This window comes from Prinia subflava, chromosome 5 (genome assembly GCF_021018805.1).
Source record: "Prinia subflava isolate CZ2003 ecotype Zambia chromosome 5, Cam_Psub_1.2, whole genome shotgun sequence".
NCBI lineage: Eukaryota > Metazoa > Chordata > Aves > Passeriformes > Cisticolidae > Prinia > Prinia subflava.
In genome coordinates, this window is record NC_086251.1 from 18,185,279 (window position 1) to 18,204,461 (window position 19,183).

Below are 19,183 nucleotides of genomic sequence, written 5' to 3' on the forward strand. Positions count from 1 at the left end.
AGCACCTCCAACAACCCAGGAGAGCACCCGGAGACAACCAGGAACACGGGCACGGTAACATCAGCTGCAAACACACCCCCCCTCCCCAAGTGTCGGGACAGGAGAGGTGTCACTTCACAATACTCCTCATTTCTCTCAGCATGTTAGTAAGCTGCTTGGGAGGAACAAGCCATTTAAAGGCACCTGCTGAGCATCTTGTAACAGACTTTCCCACATACGATTCTGGATGAGGAACACTGAATCCTGTCCTGCCCTAGCAAACATACTGCTCCCTTTTTTACAGGACTAACCCAGGCATTTGTGACCTGGGTCTCCCCCACAGCGCTCCTTCAGTCTCCAGCTACAGCCTACACTCCATTACAAGGCAGTGGAGTGCCCAGCCACCCTTGTTGTTGACAGCCACGTCATTTATTAAGAAGATGATGACACACGCATGCCTCATAGTGATTTGGTAAGCTCCTGCCACAGAGTAGCAGCCGCAGAAGCTGAGAGGAGCACTCTGGTCTCTCTCCACCCACATCTTCAACAAGGAATGGCAATGCCAGGACCCACCACTGACAGTAACAGAGAAAGATTACTAGAGATTCCTGACAGAGGCTTTAATGTTGTGATGTACCAAGTGTGCCATCTGCAACAGGGCAATGGAGGTAAGCATGTGCTCAGTCTTAAAACCATGAATGGCCTCAGTGATGTCTCTAGGACTGTGCATAACTTTTGAGGCAAATAGAAACAAGAATGAAAGATCAGGGCACAAAAACTGTACAGCTCTCACTGGAACAAAGTGATGGAGGCATTCATGCAACTGATCTCCGTAAACACGCTCTTTTTGTCTTCTACCACAGTTTTGAAATGCAGCTGAAGGCCAGGAAATGAGAGGATGAAGAAAACCCTCAGCAGGTTATCTACACAAATTACTGAGGCCATAAAAACAGTAGCCTACACATCACTTTGTTCAACTCCTAAGTTTAAAAGCAGCAACAAGTTCACCTTCCCTCTCAGTAAACAGACACAACCGTGTCGCAGTTCCAAACGTGTACTCACCCAGAAGAGAAGATTGAAAACAAACATTAGGTACTTGATACACTGCAGGCAGTTGTGAGCCATGCTGCACCTCTTCAGTTCTAGGAGAAAAATAAACGAGAGATCCAGGTAAAAGACAACGTATTTGTTTCCCTTGGGGGTCGTGTACTTAGCCTTGGTGGCCTTCGGGCCTGGGTTGGTATGAAATCCAAAGAAAGAGTTGCTGGCAGCCCCAAACTGGCCGCCATACATGCTGCTGTATCGACGGAAGGCGCCATTTGGGAAACTGTAATCCTTGCTGTCCAGGGAAGGGCTCCTGTGATAGGTGGACTCATCGGTGCTGGACCTGCGCATGGTGGCTTCGGCTGTCCCGCTCCTGCCGCTCTGACAGCCGTCGGGTGAAAGGCTGGGGATCTTCCTCCTCCTCCTCCTCCTCGCTAGAAATCCCCTATTGCTTTGCACCGGCTGTTCTTTTGTCTGCCATCCTGCCAAGGAGTTAGGCGTGCTGTGCGGCAGCAAAGTTGGTGAACTGAAGTCTGCTTAGCCAGGAGTTAGGGAGCAGCGTGCTTCCACATGAGAAAGACTTCTGCACAAGTAAACATTCCCGTCACTGTCACGATCGTCCCTCCCGGCCCACCCCGCTACCAGGGAGGGAGAAATCAGAGAGAGATATACTGTACCCAGAGCAAAGAATTTTTAAAAAAGGAACCGTGACCTCGCTCGGCTCGCAAATGCCATAGAAAACCCCGGCTCCACATGCCACACACAGCCAGGAGAGTGCCGCTGCCCGGACCCGCCGCAGGACAGGAATTATCCGAAAGGCGAGCAGCTGCCGTGGCCCCTTCCCGCCGGCCACACCGCTCCGCGGGGCTCACTGGGCGCATCCCCGCACGCCGTTCCCGCGGCGGGCGCCCGTGCCACGCCAGCCCCGCCGCTCCATTGCCGGCGCGGCCGCCCCTCCTCCAGCGCCGCGCCAATGGCGCTGCGGCCCCGCCCGCCGCCCGGCCCGGCCCGGCCCGGCCCCGGCACACACCCCCCGCCCTCACAGCCCCGCCCGGGGCCGCTCTCGGGGACCCCCGCCCCGAACTCTGAGTGCGGAGACACCGCGCGGAGCCCGACCTGCGAGCGGGTGGCTTCTGAGGGGCTGCCCGGGTGCAGAGGCGGCGCTGCCCAAAGGGACGGGGGCAAGTGCGCGCCGTGAAGGTTTCGCACGCAAAAGCGCTGGGGATGCTCCGCGGGGAGCGGGGTAGGGACGGGCCTCCCCTGGCGGGAGGCTCTTGTGTTCCGCTGCTGATCCATCAGCGGCGTGTTCCTCCTCCGCTCGGTGCCGCGGAATCATCGCTCAGCACAACGCAGGGCCAGCTCATCTGTCCCCCTGTCAGAACGCACTGATCGGCATCAAGCTCCGTACGCTGGGGAGCACTTCCCGAAAATCTGACAGCTCCCACAGGCAGCAACGAGTGGAAAATGTGCCACACACAACTTTTTCAGCAAGGAAAAATCTTGCGGAAACTGTGGCAATTACAGTATTAACACTCAGGAAAGCAAGGCTCATTTACCCTCTTTTCCCCAAATTCCCTGTGCAAGTAACTCATCTCTGTATGTGTCACCTCCTTATCTGCCTGCCTCCTCTCTGCCTTCCTCCTCTGCCTGCCCTTTGATTTTGACTGTAACCTAGTCAAAAGATGACCGGCTAACACTTTTAAAAGGCCTGCCCAGCAGAGAATTAATGGAGATGAAATCAGATTTCCTTCGTGAAGCATCTTGCCAGTCTCAGCATAAATCAAGAGACACAGGCACCAATTAATTAAAGAACAAATTAGTAAAAGCAAAATGAGCTGGTTTTGCACATAGCCCGAGCAGCTCACCCCTGCAAACCACCCTCTAATTCTGTTAATTTACCAACTGCAAACTTAGAGTCTAATTATTTCTCTTCATTTCCTCCACAAACTATAAATACACTGACCATACCTGGAGCAAGCTTTAGAAAGAAAGAACCTCAGCACAAAACACAAGGGTAATAACTCCTGCACCATCTGTTTCAGTAACTTTGATGACTTACAACTTCTCCACTTTCTGATTTCCCTAGCTCTAAAATTAGAGTTTTCTACTCCCCTCCCTTTCCTGCCCAATATGAACTCTGCCCCCTTAAAGGAGTCTTCCTTCCTAGCTCATAAAGATGGTCCAATGGAACCAGATCTGTTCTCAGTCAGAATTCCCAACATACTGTGAATTTTTTCTATGGTACCAAATATTTCTGCCTCACCTGTACTACACCTTTCTCCTCACCTGTATTAAAACTAGATCAGTTTGGTAATAGAAACCCCAACATTATTCAAATACTTTCTACATTGTCATTATACAAAAATGCCTGTGCACAGAGCATCGTATTAAATGGTGGAAGAAAACCTGGGTATAGCTCAGCACACAAATTATGCTGAAACAGTGACAAGTCAGATAACTGTTATTTAACAAGGGTGCCCATGGTACCGCATTTAACAGAGGAGAATTTGGCATATTTACCGTAAACTAGACAACTGAAGCCCAAAGGCAGCTCACTGCTATCTGAATAAGAAAAGGGTTAGAAATCACTTGCTTTCACCTTTCCTGAAGGCAGGAAACCACCAGCTCTTAAGAGAATTAAGTCCTTAATGTGGGTGGAATAATTCATAAAGCCAAGATCTAAGGTAGAAGGAGGAGTTTCTACATGTTTATTTTAAATAAAAAGTAATAAACATCAACACGTGGTGGATATATTTCAGGCAAATGCAGAAAATGCTTGAGGAAGGCGGAGGTCCTGCATAACCCTTACAATAAAGGGTACTTTTTCTTCAGCCTCTTTTCACCATCATCCCGTAGCACACCTCATGGAAATGACAACTTTTTAAAGGCACTTTAGTGTAAAATGTATTTCTCAAGCAGTTGCTGTTCTTTCTCATGACAATACCAACAGCTAATTAGAAGCAGATTCATTTGGGATACAGACATTACAATCACTCTTTCATTAAAACTTCCACACCAGGAAACCCAGTCAGAATCACCAGCCTAAATGGGAAATCCTTGAGACAGCAGTGCTGCACCAACAGGCTAACTGCAGCTTGGATGACATGCCTACACGAGGGAGTGATGTCCCGCATGGAAACTGGGAAATCAGCAAAAGAGAAGGGCTGGTGTACTCTACTCCTGCCCATCCCTGATGTAAAGTGAATGCAAGGGGCATGCTGGGACCCGTCCTGACATTTAAGCTGTTCAACAATAAAGTAATGCATGAACCAAGAAGGATAAACCTTGGAAGGACTGCATCACTGGGCCATTGTGTCTAAAGGGTGACCCGAAGGGCAGGTGAATGAGAGCTTTCACAAAACTTTTTGTTAATGACTGAGCCTAAAATCACAGAGCGGATCCAGTGACCTCTGTTCACCTCTGCTTAACATCTATTTTTTCTCTCCCCAGCTGCATCTCTATATTCCCATCCTGTGGCCAATTCATATTGATTCCTCTACACAAGAAAGCAAGCACTGTGCAGTCTTGCCAGCAGAGGTTCAATTTGTATTGATTCTGGTGGCACGCTACCATTTAGGTTATAACAACTCTGTCCCTGCCACTTTGAGTGGAGGGCCGGTAACCCTTCACTGTCTCCAGCCAAAGCCCTGGCCCTGAAAGAGAAGAGACAGAGCAGTCTCACTCTAGTGATATCAGGTGAGCTCCAGGCAATAAACTGGACAGGTCTGGGCATCAGGGGCAGATCTCTTAACTGTGTTATCCCTCACACCCTTTCTCTGAGCAGCCTCAGCTTCGGCTTTCACTGAAGGCACACAGCTGCTTGTTCAGCCCACACCTTGCACCGCACCCTGAGCTGCAGCCACCACAGACCCCACACCACGCTCTCACCTCCCTTACTGCTTTGAATACTGCTTTCTCTTCTTCCTCCATGATTTAACACTCACTACTACAAGACACCAGCGCCTTCAGCGCACACAAAATGCAGCACTAATTCACCTCCTCGTAATTTAGTCTCATGAGTCCTTTAATGGTTGCACTGGTTGTCCCCCTACTAATGCCTCTTGTCACTGTCTTCAGAATTCTGCATACCTGCTCCATCCTCCTAATGAAACAATCCACTTTGAATTAATCTCAGTAGACTTTGTTAAGAAGCCATCCACAAAATAAAAATTTAAAGAACACTGCTAGAAGGTATTACTGAAATATGCTATATAAAACAGGGTATGGCTGTGACAACTGCTCCTGTTCTGCAACAGAGGGGTGTGCAAAGCACACACGTGACAGGTGACAGTCATTCCCAGCAGCTTCAGTGAACAACGTGACTAAGATCAAACATTACTACAGGAGTGGGATCTCATTGTGAGTTACTAGCTTTGCTTCACACCACAGCACTGAAATCAGGTAACCCTAACAGTGATCAACTTTTTAATTTCATGTACATACAGAGATCCCCACAGAAAAGTGTTAATCAAACCTCTCTGGCCCTGCCTCTTTTTGTTCAGCAACATGCCTGGAGAGAAATCCCTTGTTCCTTCACCCAGTGCACTGTTTGTAGCTACTGTTTAGTTATGTTTGATTCAGTGATGCAGGTTTTATAAAAACTGTACCTCTTCCAAAAGTCTCAGAGAAACATTATCTCTTCTGACTGGAGGGTGAACCAAAGTTCAGGGCAAAGCTGGCTGTTTCAGCAAGGAGGAAAAAAAGTCTTGTGATGGAGTCTTTGATTTGTTTGCTTTTGGATATTCATTTTGCATGAATATAAGTGACTAAAAGAGCAAAGCAAAGAGAGTGAGAATATGGTTTTTAACCTGGCAACCTCACGGTGCCTCAGGTTTTCAGTCTCTGCTCAACCCTGCCCGGGACTGTTTATTGTCTTCGTAAGTGACATAGCAATCCCTCACCAAGGTTGCAGATGCCACCAAGCTGAGTGGTGCACTTACCACACCTGAGGGATGGGATGCCATCCACAGGGGTCTGGAGAAGCTCTAAAAGTGGGCCCATGGAAAACTCGTGAGGTTCAACAAGGCCAAGTGCAAAGCGCTGCACCAGGGTTGGGCAACCTCCAGCATGAGCACAGGCTGGGGGATGAAGGGATTGAGAGCAGCCCTGCCCAGAAGGACCTGGGGGTACTAGCCAGCATGGCCAGCAGGTTGAGGGGGTGACTCTGCCCTCTGCTCTGATGGGAGCCCACGTGGAATAGTACATCCACCTCTAGAGTCCCCAGTTCAAGGAAGACAGGGACCTGTTGGGAGTCGGTCTGCAGGAGGGCCACAACAACAATCAGAGGTCTGAACACCTTCCCTAATGGAGAAGGCTGAAAAAGTTCAGGTTGTTCAGACTGGAGAAGAAAAGGCTCCAGGGAGACCTTATTGCAGCCTTTCAGTACCTAAACAGGGCTTAAAGAAAGATGGGGACAGGCTTTTTAATAAGACCTGTAGCAATGTGATATGGGGTAAGGTTTTTAAACTAAAAGAGGGTAGATTCAGACTATATATAAGGAAAAAAAATTTTACACTGAGATGATGAAATACTGGAGGAAGTTGCCCACAGAGATTGTAGATGCCCTATCCCTGGAAACATTCAAGGTCAAGTCAAGCAGCAATCAACAGGTTTCCTCTCCCTAAATCCTGCTCTCAAAAATTCACGTGGTGCAATGAGTCTGCACGCATTGCCAAAGACTTTAGGGGAGGTGCAAGTGGATCACGAGGGGAGCCATGAAGCCAGCTCCCAAACCAATTGCCAGAGGTGTTAAAGCAGCCCCCTAGGAAACAGCTAAATCCAGCAGTACCAGCTCTGCTCTGGGCTGCAGGTCCCTCACCTCAAGGAGTATGACCATGGGTCTGTAAGCTGAGGATATCTCTAGAATCTTTTGTTTTCAAAAGAAATAGGAATGTTTTTAGTAAGTGAAGCAGAAGATAGTATGCTTCACTGCAACCTCAAACTTATCACATTCCCAAGAACCCAGATCTTCCCTTTTGTTTCCAAGGTCCCTGCTTCTCCATTAGCAATTTCAGTATCTGTAAAAGGTTATAGTTGCTGGAAAGAGGTTGAGCTCTGGATTGCACAGGCAGGAGAAGAGAGTCAGACATTCTAGAGATTTCCTCAGCTGATACAAAAATCTGTTGATATTCACAGTTGTACCTACAACTACTTGAAATATTTACTGGATGGATGGTTGGATGTCTCCAACCAAACTTTGAAAACACATTCCAGTCACAAGCAATTTCATTTATACAGTAGACTTCAGGGTGGGTTGGTTTGGTTTTTTCATTTTCTTTCTTTTTTTTTTTTCTTTATAAATAAGGAAATTTGCGTTAAAAAAAACTTCAGTACTTAATAGCTCATCTCCTTCTGCTCACATGTCACCTGAAGTCATGATCTTTGGTTTATGGCATAATTAGTTGCTATGGAAATAACATAATCATAGACACAGAGAAAATATTCTAGGTATGATTTGCAATGCTCTTTATTTAAGCCTGTGCAGAAGTAACTTTGCAGAAACCTCATTCCTTTTTACGTGCTCTCATCTGCGTAACTGCTGCCATCACCTCTGCCTTGCATTCAGATTCACTGCTGCTCCTACATGTGTGACTCACACTAAGGGCATTTCCTTCACCCCTGCTGGAGCATCTGTGTGTTCAAACAGTGCTGAGAGTGTACATACACACAGAATAGCTGGTGCCAAGTCAGACTTAAATAAAATCTCTTAAAAAATTATCCGGGATTGGCCCCCAGAACTGTGCACCACAGAGCTCCCTCGCCATTTGTGCTTTCTGGGCTTTTGTCATCCTGTTCTTTGCTAATGATTTCTTTTGTCCAACAGTAAAAATTTTAGAGTAAGGAGATTTCTTGCTTCCCCAGGAAATTCTGCATATTTGAGCCATACACAGAGAGGATTATTGCTGCAAATGAAAGACAAGCAGTGCCAGTCTGCAATTTCCTGAAGAAGCAGAAAGCTCGTTTCCCTGCTAATGTCCTCAGTAATAAAGAATGAAAGAGCAGAAATAAAGAACCCATCTGACATGCTGTACAAGAAGAGTTGTAGCCCAAATAAAACTTTTGTCAAGACCTATCTTTGCGGTGTCAGCAGGTCCTTGCAGCACAGATGCAATTTATGTGCTAGTTTTCTTAAAATCAGGTTACTTTCTCTAACCTGAGAGATCTGCTGACGTTCAAAGAAACACCTCTTCAAACACACATGTGGTACTCAGGATCTTTCTGTCAAGAATAAAGTAATCAGGCATGAAAATCTTTAAACTGCACAGTTCCGATGAAAGGAGAGTTCTTGTGAAAGCAGAAGCAGACAAAACAAACAACGACTTAGAAAAACTCAAGGATTCAATAATGTTCACTAACTAGTGTCTGCCTTTTAACATCTTTATGGATTTTTTCCTTGGAGACTCAAAATGGATTCTCTTCTTGCCTTGCATCCTTAAAAACAGGGCTAAGGTTTTGCACGCACATGAGCACGAAGCAGAGTTCATGTAACCACGTTTCAGCTCCATTTCCAAAGCAACGCAGGCCCAGAAGCGCTCGCTGACCTCACAGGCACCCGAGCGAGCGCTCAGCACGTTCCAGAATCAGGTCACAGAGAGCCCGTTTCAACTGGGTACTCACCCACTGCAGCCTTCACTGCTTTCAGAAATTCATGTACTAAAACAGTAAGCACACATTAAGTGTTTTCACGAATGGGATTGGACATAAGCAGGAGAAATGCAGTGTTTCAAAGGCTTCAGATCAGGCTGGACTCTGCACGTGCTGCTGTAGGAAGGAATTCCTCCCTGAGCACACACCTTTGAGGCTGCTGATCCACAGATCTGCTGGCTGGGAGCTGCCTTCAGCCAAAAGAACCGGGTTTGAAATGGGGTGAGGAGCTCTTCTACCAACAACTCAGTCAGCAGATGTGAGCGAGCACACCAAGACCCCAGGGCTGGCCCTGCATCCTTCTCTTCATAGCCAAAAAGCCTCAGTTTGCTCACAGCTCCCTTAGGCTCCCCTTCCAAAATCCAAAGGTGTGTTGGAGAGAGCTTAAAATTAAAAAACCCTGAAATATAAAAGAGCCTCCAACAAATTAGAAGAGTATTTGAAAGGGAATAATAAACAAAACCACTTTGTGATACTTATATATCAAGATTAAAAGGTAATGAGCCTATACAAGGAAAATGTAAGTGGCCATATATTTTCTTGTATATTAGATTAACAGCTATTGTTTCTTCTCTTAATACTGTATGGAATCACTGGAGTTGTATCATCCCACATAGTAGAAGTAAACAGCAGTGGATCTCTTATCCTTAACATCTCTGTAGGCATTCAAGCAAAAATAAGGAGCTTCTGATATTAAAAAACACTAATAAGAAAATTCTGGGCAGGAGCACAAGCTTTGGCTTTCTGATTCGCTATTCTGAGTATTTATAACAGTGAACATTCAAAAATAACTTGACACACATTGAAATACATATTTGAACAGACAACACATACAAATAAACAGTTTAAAACAGTAGTCTAGGATTTACAGCCCTAATAGGCATATTAGTGAGTAGACTAGTGATAATGCTTGAAATAAAAATGTTCTTTTGGCATAAAGAGTATAACCTGCACTAGCAACTATATATTTGTATTTACTTCTTCACATCACCAAAATCCAGCTCTTTTTATATGTCACTGTCAAAATCTGTGAGTAAACTCATGTTCCTAAGGGTACATCAACACAAATAGAAGAGGCACCTGCATTTTAAGGCAGCACAGGTGTCATATCCTTTCTGCAAAACATACCTAAATTCAGTTACCAAAACACAATACAGAAGCTCTAGTTCAGCAAACTCAAGATGTCTAAAAACAAAAAAAAAGAGAGAGAAACTCATCCCTATTTATTAAGGTGCTTAATGCTATCTAACTTTATTCATGGAGGCTTTGTTTGGACAGAAATGAGGATATAACTTTGAGCTTCAGCGATACAGAATGAAAGCTAGTCAGTGCCCTGAATTAGAGATGCTCATTGCAAAGGTACTGCCAGAGTATCTGTTTAGTCTTTAAAGTCATCACCTATTTAGCACACTGGCTGCGACTCTGCATTTAATCAACCCCAAATTTGTGCCTAAATTGCACCTGAGCATTTGTGCTCGGTGTTTCCTATTAGGCTGTCGTAGGCTTTCAGACATTCCCACTCTGAGAGAAACACTGGTCACAGGACCTCTGCAAAATTTAATCCTGCTAAATCTAAGCTCTAGCATATGCTAAACTGCTAAAAATGCAAGGTCAACCTCTTCTGCAGTCTGACCTCCAAGCAGTTTGTTTGCTGTGTTATATTTATGAGGATGTTTATGAAGGCAGATTTTTACACTAAAAAATTATTCTGCATCAAATCACCAAGAAGCCATCTGAAAAGGAGTTTTTCCACAGAAAATATCTGTTCTGCTGTGGTTTTCAGAAATGACAGGGAATGCACAAAGAAAAACCAGGCCTTCTGTTTTTTGTATTCTGTATTCCTGCCTTTAAATTAGATTTCTTATTTGATAGGCAAAGACGACCTCCTTAGAAAAATATTTATTTTACACATATTTCCAGATATCTAAAGAGCATATTAAGCTTCTGCATAGCTCTGCTATTGGTAATGATATTTATCCCAAATAACACATGATTATGAGCCATAAAACTTTAATTAAGATGCTTTATAGCCTTTTATAAGTGTCACTGCAAACCTATGCTGTAGGGTAAACTGTACTTTTAATTCCTATTTGTGATGTTTACACTGTGCAAAGAGATTCATTACAGCAAAAGCCAGGTATTATTTCTTAGGAGGCTACACAAATTCCTTGGTCCAAGTCCATCTGGATAAACCAAACAAGTAATTTTTGTTTGCTTCCATTTTGCTTGGAATTCTTATGCAGTCAGTCACCAAAAAAAATTAAATAAATTCATTTCTATGAGTGGTCATATACTCAGAGGAGGTGCCATCCAATTTTTTTATGCAAGACAGAGGCAGGAGGATGGAGTCCAAGTCTCCAGTTTACCAATGTGGAATGGGATTTCTGTATTGGTCTGTTTAAGACAGGATAGCTGTGATGAATATGACAGGACAGATGTGACAGGGCATTAAAATGCCAAAAACTGAGAGGGAAGAAGGACTGACATCCCCCCAGAGCCTGCAAGGGCTCCCTGCTGGCCTGCCAGCTCTGTGGGGCAGACAAGCAGTCCCAAAGGCGTCCTGGACACCTCTTCTTTCAGACAGGTCTTAGACCCTGTCCTGCAGTGAAACCTGCAGCACCCTTCTTGCCTAAAAAAACAACAACGGCAAGAATTTCAAGAGAAACACACCCCTTACAGACAGATTTTTATAAATGCAACCCAAAAAGCAACCAAATCAGCTCCTCAATAAGCAATTGAAACTAGAAAAATGTCCCTTTGAAATGGGTAGAACTCACAGTGCTGCATGTGGCAGCTTCGGTCCTGCTACAAGCCCTGCAAAATCCTGGCCTGGCCTTGGGTGCTGCTCCAGCAGCAAACTCTGCTGGAAAGGGAACCAAGCTAAAGTTTGCTTTGGCAAGAGAGAGGTGCAAATCTGATTTTCTGTCATGGAGTAAGTTACAGACCCTGCAAACTCAAGCCTCTTGCAGCTGGAAGCTGACAGTTCAGATGAGAGGAATTTATCATTATTATTTTAGTATGAGAGCAGCTCACTGATTGCAGCTTGACAACTCAAGCTAATTAGTTGATGAAGGGTCTGATACACTCTGGGCTGGCTCCACATCTGTGGACGATGACACAATCACTAGAATGAAATCCATACTTAAATAGTCTTTGGTCTTTTTAATCCTAAACTACAGATCACAAAATCCACATAACAAAACCTAGAGATCAGAGGAATTACACAAGAGGTTCCCCTCTCCCTGGCCCTCGGGACAGTCTGGTCTCTGCTGCTTAGTGAAGCCCATAAACAGACACACTTGACTTCAAAAGCATCCTCTTTTCTTCCCGGACTCCCAGTGGTTCTCAATAATAAGATAACTGGTGTGAGGACAGCCTGGCAATGTTCCTTTATGGCTGCTTTCCCCAGCAGGGAAATACCAAGCTGCAGGCTTTCCTCTGCTCCTGCCAAACACCAGGTGGGATTTACCCCTCCTGTCAAAGGGATTATGTCAGCATCATCTGGCCCCACCTAGCAATGCACTGATGCAATTTTGCATCAAACCTCACATTCTGTTTCCGTTCTTACCGACTGACAGCTATAATAGCATGGGAGGTCATGATGTCCTCAGCTCCCAAGAGCTACCAGAGCAGCACAAATGGCAGGGAAATCTGGCTGGAAAGTGATCTGGGGAGGGCTGGAGCCACTGAAAGGCACGAAGCAGTGAGGAAGGGATAGAGCACTGCCTGTTGGGAACAAGAACAGGCTGCTGCTGGTAGACAGACCTGGAGCCTGGGATCAGTGGGAGCTACCGTAGAATCTCAGCCAGCCCTCTGCCAGACTTCACATGGAACTGCAGAGCACAGCTGTAAATCTCTCCATGCCCCCAGCTTTTAGCAATGAGAAAAGCATTTTTTTCCTCTGCCTTTCCAGTTCAGATTTTGCACTTTTCAAGGCACAGCCTGCTTCTGTCTCCCCTTTTTACTTATCACCTACAAAGATGAACTGCACTTACAAGTGCTCTCTTAAATCAAAAGCAGAAGAGACAACTGCAAGAATCCCTGGGTGTAGCTGAGATGTGGTCAATCAGAGGCTGCTGGAGAGCAATCAACAGAAAGGAGGTCGCCTCCTACAGACAAAGACAATGAAATTCCAAGACAAGCAGCCCTTGTTGCCAGAAATGATAAGCAGAGTATGTAACCCAGCAGTCATCTCATCTGGGCCTCCCCAGTCCTGAAAGGGGCTGCAGAGAAAGGCACACAGTTATGGGCACAGAACCCACACTATTTAGTAAGAGATGTACACAACAAAGAGAAATGGCTGGGCAGGGAACCTCCTCCTGGTGTGCTTTAATCTCGTTTTAATCATCCACCCGAGGACTTTGTTGATGGAGCCTGTATCCCTCTAACAGAAACATTTCAGTCCTGGATCACTGCTTGTCTACACTTCTTGAAGCACCATAAAAGCAGATGAAGATTTTTTGTGTATGTTACAGGACTGTTTCCTCCCAGTCTGACAGTAGCACAAAGGAATTAGCTTCAACAGCTTCCCATGATTTAAGTTTATTTTTTTGACCATGCTGAGTTCTGACAGAAGAGAGGTTCCAGTGAGGGCCATGCTTTATTCTACTTCCACTAGGCTGCTATTGAAAATTTTAGGATGAATCAGGACAGCACAGATGCTGCAATAATGTTTGAGGATTCAGGGGACCTCAAAGATTATTTTTTGTTATTGCAATCTAAAAAAAAAAAAAACAAAAACACTTTTCATGTTGACATTAATTTCTGTAACATGGCTTTAAAAACAAAACAACCCCAAAATTCAATAGAGTGTACCCAGGATGGCAATGACTCAAAATTTGAAGCAGCATGTTGGCATTTTTCCCAGGAAAAAAATATATATACCTGTGTATACACAGACTTCTTTTTTTTTTTTTTGCAAGATCAATGAAGCTCTGGGGTTTTTTCCCCCCTCAGTCAGAGGCAGAGACAGGCTGCTTTGTGCAGTGCATGAACATTTGAGAAGGAGCTTGAGTACCTGAATTCTGTGTGTGCATCAGAAATAGTGAACAGCAAGGCTCTCTCATATCCATGATGCTGAAGCCTTATCCTTCCTACCCAACACAGAGATCTTAATTTGAGGGCTGCCTGTGCTTCCAGGACAGAGTTATTAGGCTATAACAAGGAAGCTCCTAACAGCAGGCTGATGAGATTAGAAGAATCCCCTTGGTCATCCCCAGCCAGTTGTGAATAAATCCCTGCACCAGCAGCAAGGCTGGTCAGGGATTTTCTGTGGAGCCAGGTTACAGAAACTCCTAATCTTAAATCCTTCACCCAACCTACTGTGATGATGTCTGCAGCTCTGTCTGAGCCCAGCCAGAAGTGTGACTCATTTTTGTGGTAACAGGGAAGAAGAGATGCAGTTCCACACACACCCTTATACACTCCTGAAGAGGCATCTGAATGCTGTCCAAAACTTAATTACATGGCTTGACAAGCTCTGACAATTAGCTAAATAGACTGCTTGATGGCTAGGATTTTAAATAAGGATCCTACAAGGGGGAAACTCTGGAACAGGCATTGCTACTGTCACAACACTCTGAGCTGTCATGAAACCACAGGACCAACAAGACAACCACTGTGACTGAAAAGGAAAGAGAAGACCCTAGGGGGAAAGGACCTATTTAACAGCACCTGTACCTCACATTCATCATCAGGACATCATCCCCTTCAAAGAGGGCAGAAACACAGGAGGATTTGGGTCTGCTCCAGACTCCAGGTGAGCTCCATGAAGCAGTAAGAGACCAGAACCACCACCTGCTCTCACTGGAGCTGGAAGAGGTGTTCTCTGTCAAACCACATCAGAGGTCACGGGCAGGTCAGTCGCTGTACAGAGGTCAGCAGGCCCAGCACTTCTGACACCAGCTGGATCTACAAGTGCACTGCCTCCAAACCCCCCCCATGTTTCCACTCCCAACAACCCTGAAGGTTGCTGCTCCCCATCACTGAAGGGGTTTGGCAAAGGGCTTTAGCTGCTGCGCTCCGCTTGTGTGGATTCCTCCGATGGCTGCTTGTGGAGCTTCACTCACACAGCGCTCACCTCTCTGGGGTAAGAAAACAACACTCCCAGCTTCGCACTTCGTGTGCAAAGGAGAGGGACACAGAGGCAAGGATTTCAGGATAGTAACTACCCAGAGCGACTTGACAGCAAGCAAATCATCGCTTTGTAGTGTTCGTGGCAACAGCTTTTGGCATTGCAGGTAAAAAACCCCAATTCATTACACAACAAATCAACTACGATCTTGTATTTACAAGGCAGACTTCCAGTGCAGCCCATTACTGTGGTGACTAAAAGTCTTATGCTACCATTTACAGATTATCTATGAGATGACTCAGTTTCATCAGTGTATCTTTTTAATTAAAAAGTAATTGTGGAATGTACTAAATAAATAGGGAAGATGGATTGCAGTTGAAGCTGGGTGCCTGTTTTCCTTCTATGCATGTGAGAATCTGCCTCTCACAAGTATAGTAGAAACATATTTTAGTCACAAAAAATGTCATTCTTTCAAATATTTGCTTCACAATTTGCTGTTCTTCTATGATGCATTGGTTTTACATACAGTTTCTTTTCCCTGACTGGATTACTCCCTGGACCTTTCTGGATCTACACTTACAATGAATATATTTTAACAAGTATGTGTCAGTGTATACACTTTCACAAAAAGCTAGATTCTTAAGAACTTCACTGATGCCTCTGAGAAATAGTTAATTTGAAGGTTTTTATATGTATTTCAAAACTTCTTACTGTAGGGTTGGACTTTGTCAAGAGATGAGCAGCAACTTGCCAGCTCATTTTTATTCTTTAGAATCAAGATCAAACATCTCTCTAGATAAGAGCATTGAAGCACTGTTCACTTAAACTACATCTGCTTTTAACACCATATGCTAATTAACCTTTGAGTTACGAATCCCTCAGCAGCTCAAGCTCCTCAGTCATGATTCAGACATGTAAGCAAGATTCTGAGACACTGCAGAACAACTTAACTACAAATAAGTCAAAAGCACTGGATGTTTACACCAATTGAGAACCCAGCCAACCGTCTTAAAATTGCAGAGGCTTCCACTCAGGTAAGCACCACTGCTGAAGTATTTCTCCTCCACAGATGTGCTGCCTTTTTCATTCCTGTTAATGCAGTAAGAAATATCTGCAGTGGCATTTCTGAACCGTGCCCTGGGATTTGCTTAGAATTCTCCCTTTCTTTGAGTAGGGGCTCTGTTCACCATTTCAGTTGAGCTCTATGAGCCAAGGCTCAGCTCACTGAGCTGCTATTGCTGGGGCACAGGTGAGGTGCTCTTCCCCCAAGCTGTCACCACCCTTCGCTGGAGAATCAGCTGCCAGCCCGGCCTCAGCATCGGCGGGGGACCCTCACGTGTGACAGCGTTGGGCTCCCTCTCGCTCCTCCATCTGGGAGCACAGCCGCCCCCTCTCCTCTCAAGGCAGGCAGCCAGGAAGGGCCACAAGTCACTTCACACTGTTATTTGCTACCTGCCAATCCACGTGCCAGAGCCAGCTTCTGCTGAGAATCTGTCCCTTAGATCTCATTTTCCTTCCAGGCAAAGCAGTAGCACAACACTGCTGCCAAGTATGTGTTTTGTTACAGCTTCCCATTGCTGCTGAATATTGTGGTTTATTCCGTATCAGGCTGCTCATCACAGCTCTGTTTTATGTTTTTCAAAGTGTTTTGGAAGACATATGGTCTGAATGAAGACTGCCCAGGACAGTGGCACAGTGCAGTACTGCACAAAAATTTCCTTCAAACAGGTAAGAGGAGGAGGAAGAATGACTCCCCAGGGTGAGGACCAACACAGCCACGGCAATGAGAAAGCTGTTGGGATTTATCAGCTCAGCTAGCGCTTATTCCAAAATTCAAATGTTCCTTTCCTTTTCCCTGTTTGGGCCAATCTAGTGCACACTGAAGTCAGCAGGAGGTCTACCTGTGAGACTGAAGGGCACATAGGCAAACTTTAGAGAAACTTTTTCATTTAGAGAATAACAAAGTCATCTCCCTGCAGACGTGAAAGAGCTAAATACCAGACATCTGCAGCTACTTTACTGACAGCTGCCCTTCTGTACTGATCCTCTGGTGTTCAAAAACCTTGATGTGCCTCCTGATGAGCTGAACAAGAGGATTAGATCTGACCTTTTGAGAAAAGAAACAAGGGAAAGTTGGGGGTCAGTCTACTTTGCACATGAAACAATAAAAAGGACTAAGACCTTGTCCCTAAAAATTACAGAGGCTTTCACAGTGAAGCTATTTCAGCCGTTCCATTTATTACACACTCCTCCGGTGCTGGATACATCATTCAGTCTCTGTGCTTCAGTTCTGCTCTCCAGCCCTTTGTTTTTTGTACTATCTCTCATCAGCTTCTCGAGGTTTCTAGGCAGCAGTGCAATTCTATTACAGATGGGCATGCTCTGTGACACTAGCAAGAACAGCGTGACAATAATGAGACGGAGGAGGTACCCGGCACACACACCTGACATACGGTTATGAACACAAACACATAAGGTATGCTAAGATGCTTTTTAATGGTGTTAGTGGTACCATGAAAGAGCTTTTCTAACTTCACAGTTAATTACCACTACAACAACTACTAGTCTTCACTAAAGTGTTTTCTGCTTTTACTAGAAGAGCAAGACTACATGCAGTTAGTCACTCCAACGTTACTCTGTGCTCAATCATTACCCCATCTGGATGAAAACTCACTTCAACCAGAACAAGCATTACAACCCATGTGTTGATTTGATTCCTGTGAGACAGGTCAGAAAATGGAGGTCTCCCACATTTCTATTATCTCGGCATTGTCCTGAAGTAGTTCACTAACAGATAGCACTCAGAAGAAGTGAGAGAAAACACCACAGAAATGGGGAAACACAGTATGGACAGGTGGTGATAGTGAAAAGGAGTGAGACATGCTGTCATCACGTAGGGAGGATTTTAGCTTTGCTTAAAAAAAATCATGTACTAAAAGGAGCTGCTAGCCACACAGTCAAAGCCAAAAATCTTATTGGATTTGGGCAAGCAGTACAGAACAACATCATATTTCCAAAATATTCAGCTTTTCCAGAGCAGCAGCTACTGCATTCCTATCATGCTGATGCAAAACCACAGCACTGGAGTCCCTTGTCCAAGGTCTGAGTAAATTGCAGAGTCCACCCCAAGCCCTGCTCTGCCTTTCCTCTCTTGACAGCCCCTCTCTCAACATATTCAAGTATGTTTGCAAGGAGGGAACAAGTTGTTCAAGTCTCCACAAAGGAAGGGTTCACTCTTTATCACTGATAGATAGGTATGTTGAAAAGGTGCAAACAAATACCACTAAAACCAACTACCCAAATGTTATTAATCAATTCAGGGACTCGGTATGCTATTTCAGGTGAAGTCAAAGAATTCTTTTCTAACACGTGCATGTGGAAGCACAAGGCAATGTAAGCAGGGACTGCAGCACAAACTAATATTCACTAACAAGCTAGCATTTTCCAAAGGCCAAAAAACAGCTCTGCCACAGGGATGCAACAAAATACAAGGATGTGTCAGGTGGATTTTGGCAGTGGATGTTATAGTAAGTAAAATATATATGAAAAAAATATCAATAATGTACCCTCCAGCTGCTCCTTTTACTCTTTCTTTGCTACTGACACTTATAATATAAAACAGTATCTTTTTGGCTCACAGAAAGATCTTGTTCCAACCACTTTTTCAAGACATGCTTCATAAATCCTATTTGCAGCATAAATCACACCTTTAAACAAATTACATTTAGAGGAAATTATCTGCAAATATAGTTGCTTAGTATATGGAGTTAAGCCATCTCATATTAAAATTCACATCTGTAATATTTTAGCATGCACAGTAGCAAACAAAGGAACCACAAACAAGTCCACTTAATGTATCTGGACACAGCTTAAAAAATACTTTTCCTCAATTTTTATTAGGTTTTTTTCCAAAGAGGCAAAAAAGCTAAAAGCCTTCATAGCCTCACAGTCCTCGAGCCTTTTATCACATCGCAAAGGTGAGAAATGCGCTTCAGTTGGTTTCACCAGCACACCCCACGTAAGACAGCCCTTTTTAAAGAGTCCAGTAAAAGTCTTTTCAAGAAAGATGCTGCCAGAACCTGAATCAAAGCTGATGAATAGGAATTACTTGATCAAAGCACAAGAACAAAAAAGCATTTTTGTTAAATGATCTTATGCTTGAATGTCTTTGTACATTTGCTCATTGATCTGGGTTTAACAAGAGCTCTTTCCAAATCTGTTGCTGGTGAGAGACCTTTTGTGTACTGCACCATGTCACATACCCCACTGCAAGTAACACAAGCTCTAATCAATAGAAATGCAACTGATTTTTGGTCATGAACACAAAGGGTCACTATTTGGTCATTTTTTTATTATGCCTGTGCATGCAATTTTCTTGGTAGTCAAGACAGAGTTTGGTCTAAAATGGTGGATGATACTAGGACAGAAGAGCTGTAATTACTA

General features: G+C 44.6%; 1 protein-coding gene across 9 annotated transcripts in view; it reads right to left on the reverse strand.

The window, feature by feature from the left end:
- TSPAN4 (tetraspanin 4) overlaps positions 1–19,183 on the reverse strand; it is a 415,251-nt gene that overhangs the window by 184,576 nt on the left and 211,492 nt on the right. For 6 of the 9 annotated variants that reach the window (XR_010080524.1, XM_063398238.1, XM_063398236.1 and 3 more), the window contains one exon: positions 1,042–1,121. The exons of 2 other annotated variants lie outside the window; for them this stretch is intronic. Coding sequence is in view for 6 of the 7 variants with exons in the window: in XM_063398238.1 (XP_063254308.1) it covers positions 1,042–1,104 (63 nt within the window). In the remaining variant the exon portion in view is untranslated. Of the gene's footprint in view, positions 1–1,041; positions 1,540–19,183 lie in introns of those variants that run through there. One more of the 9 variants, XM_063398240.1, reaches the window with a different exon arrangement.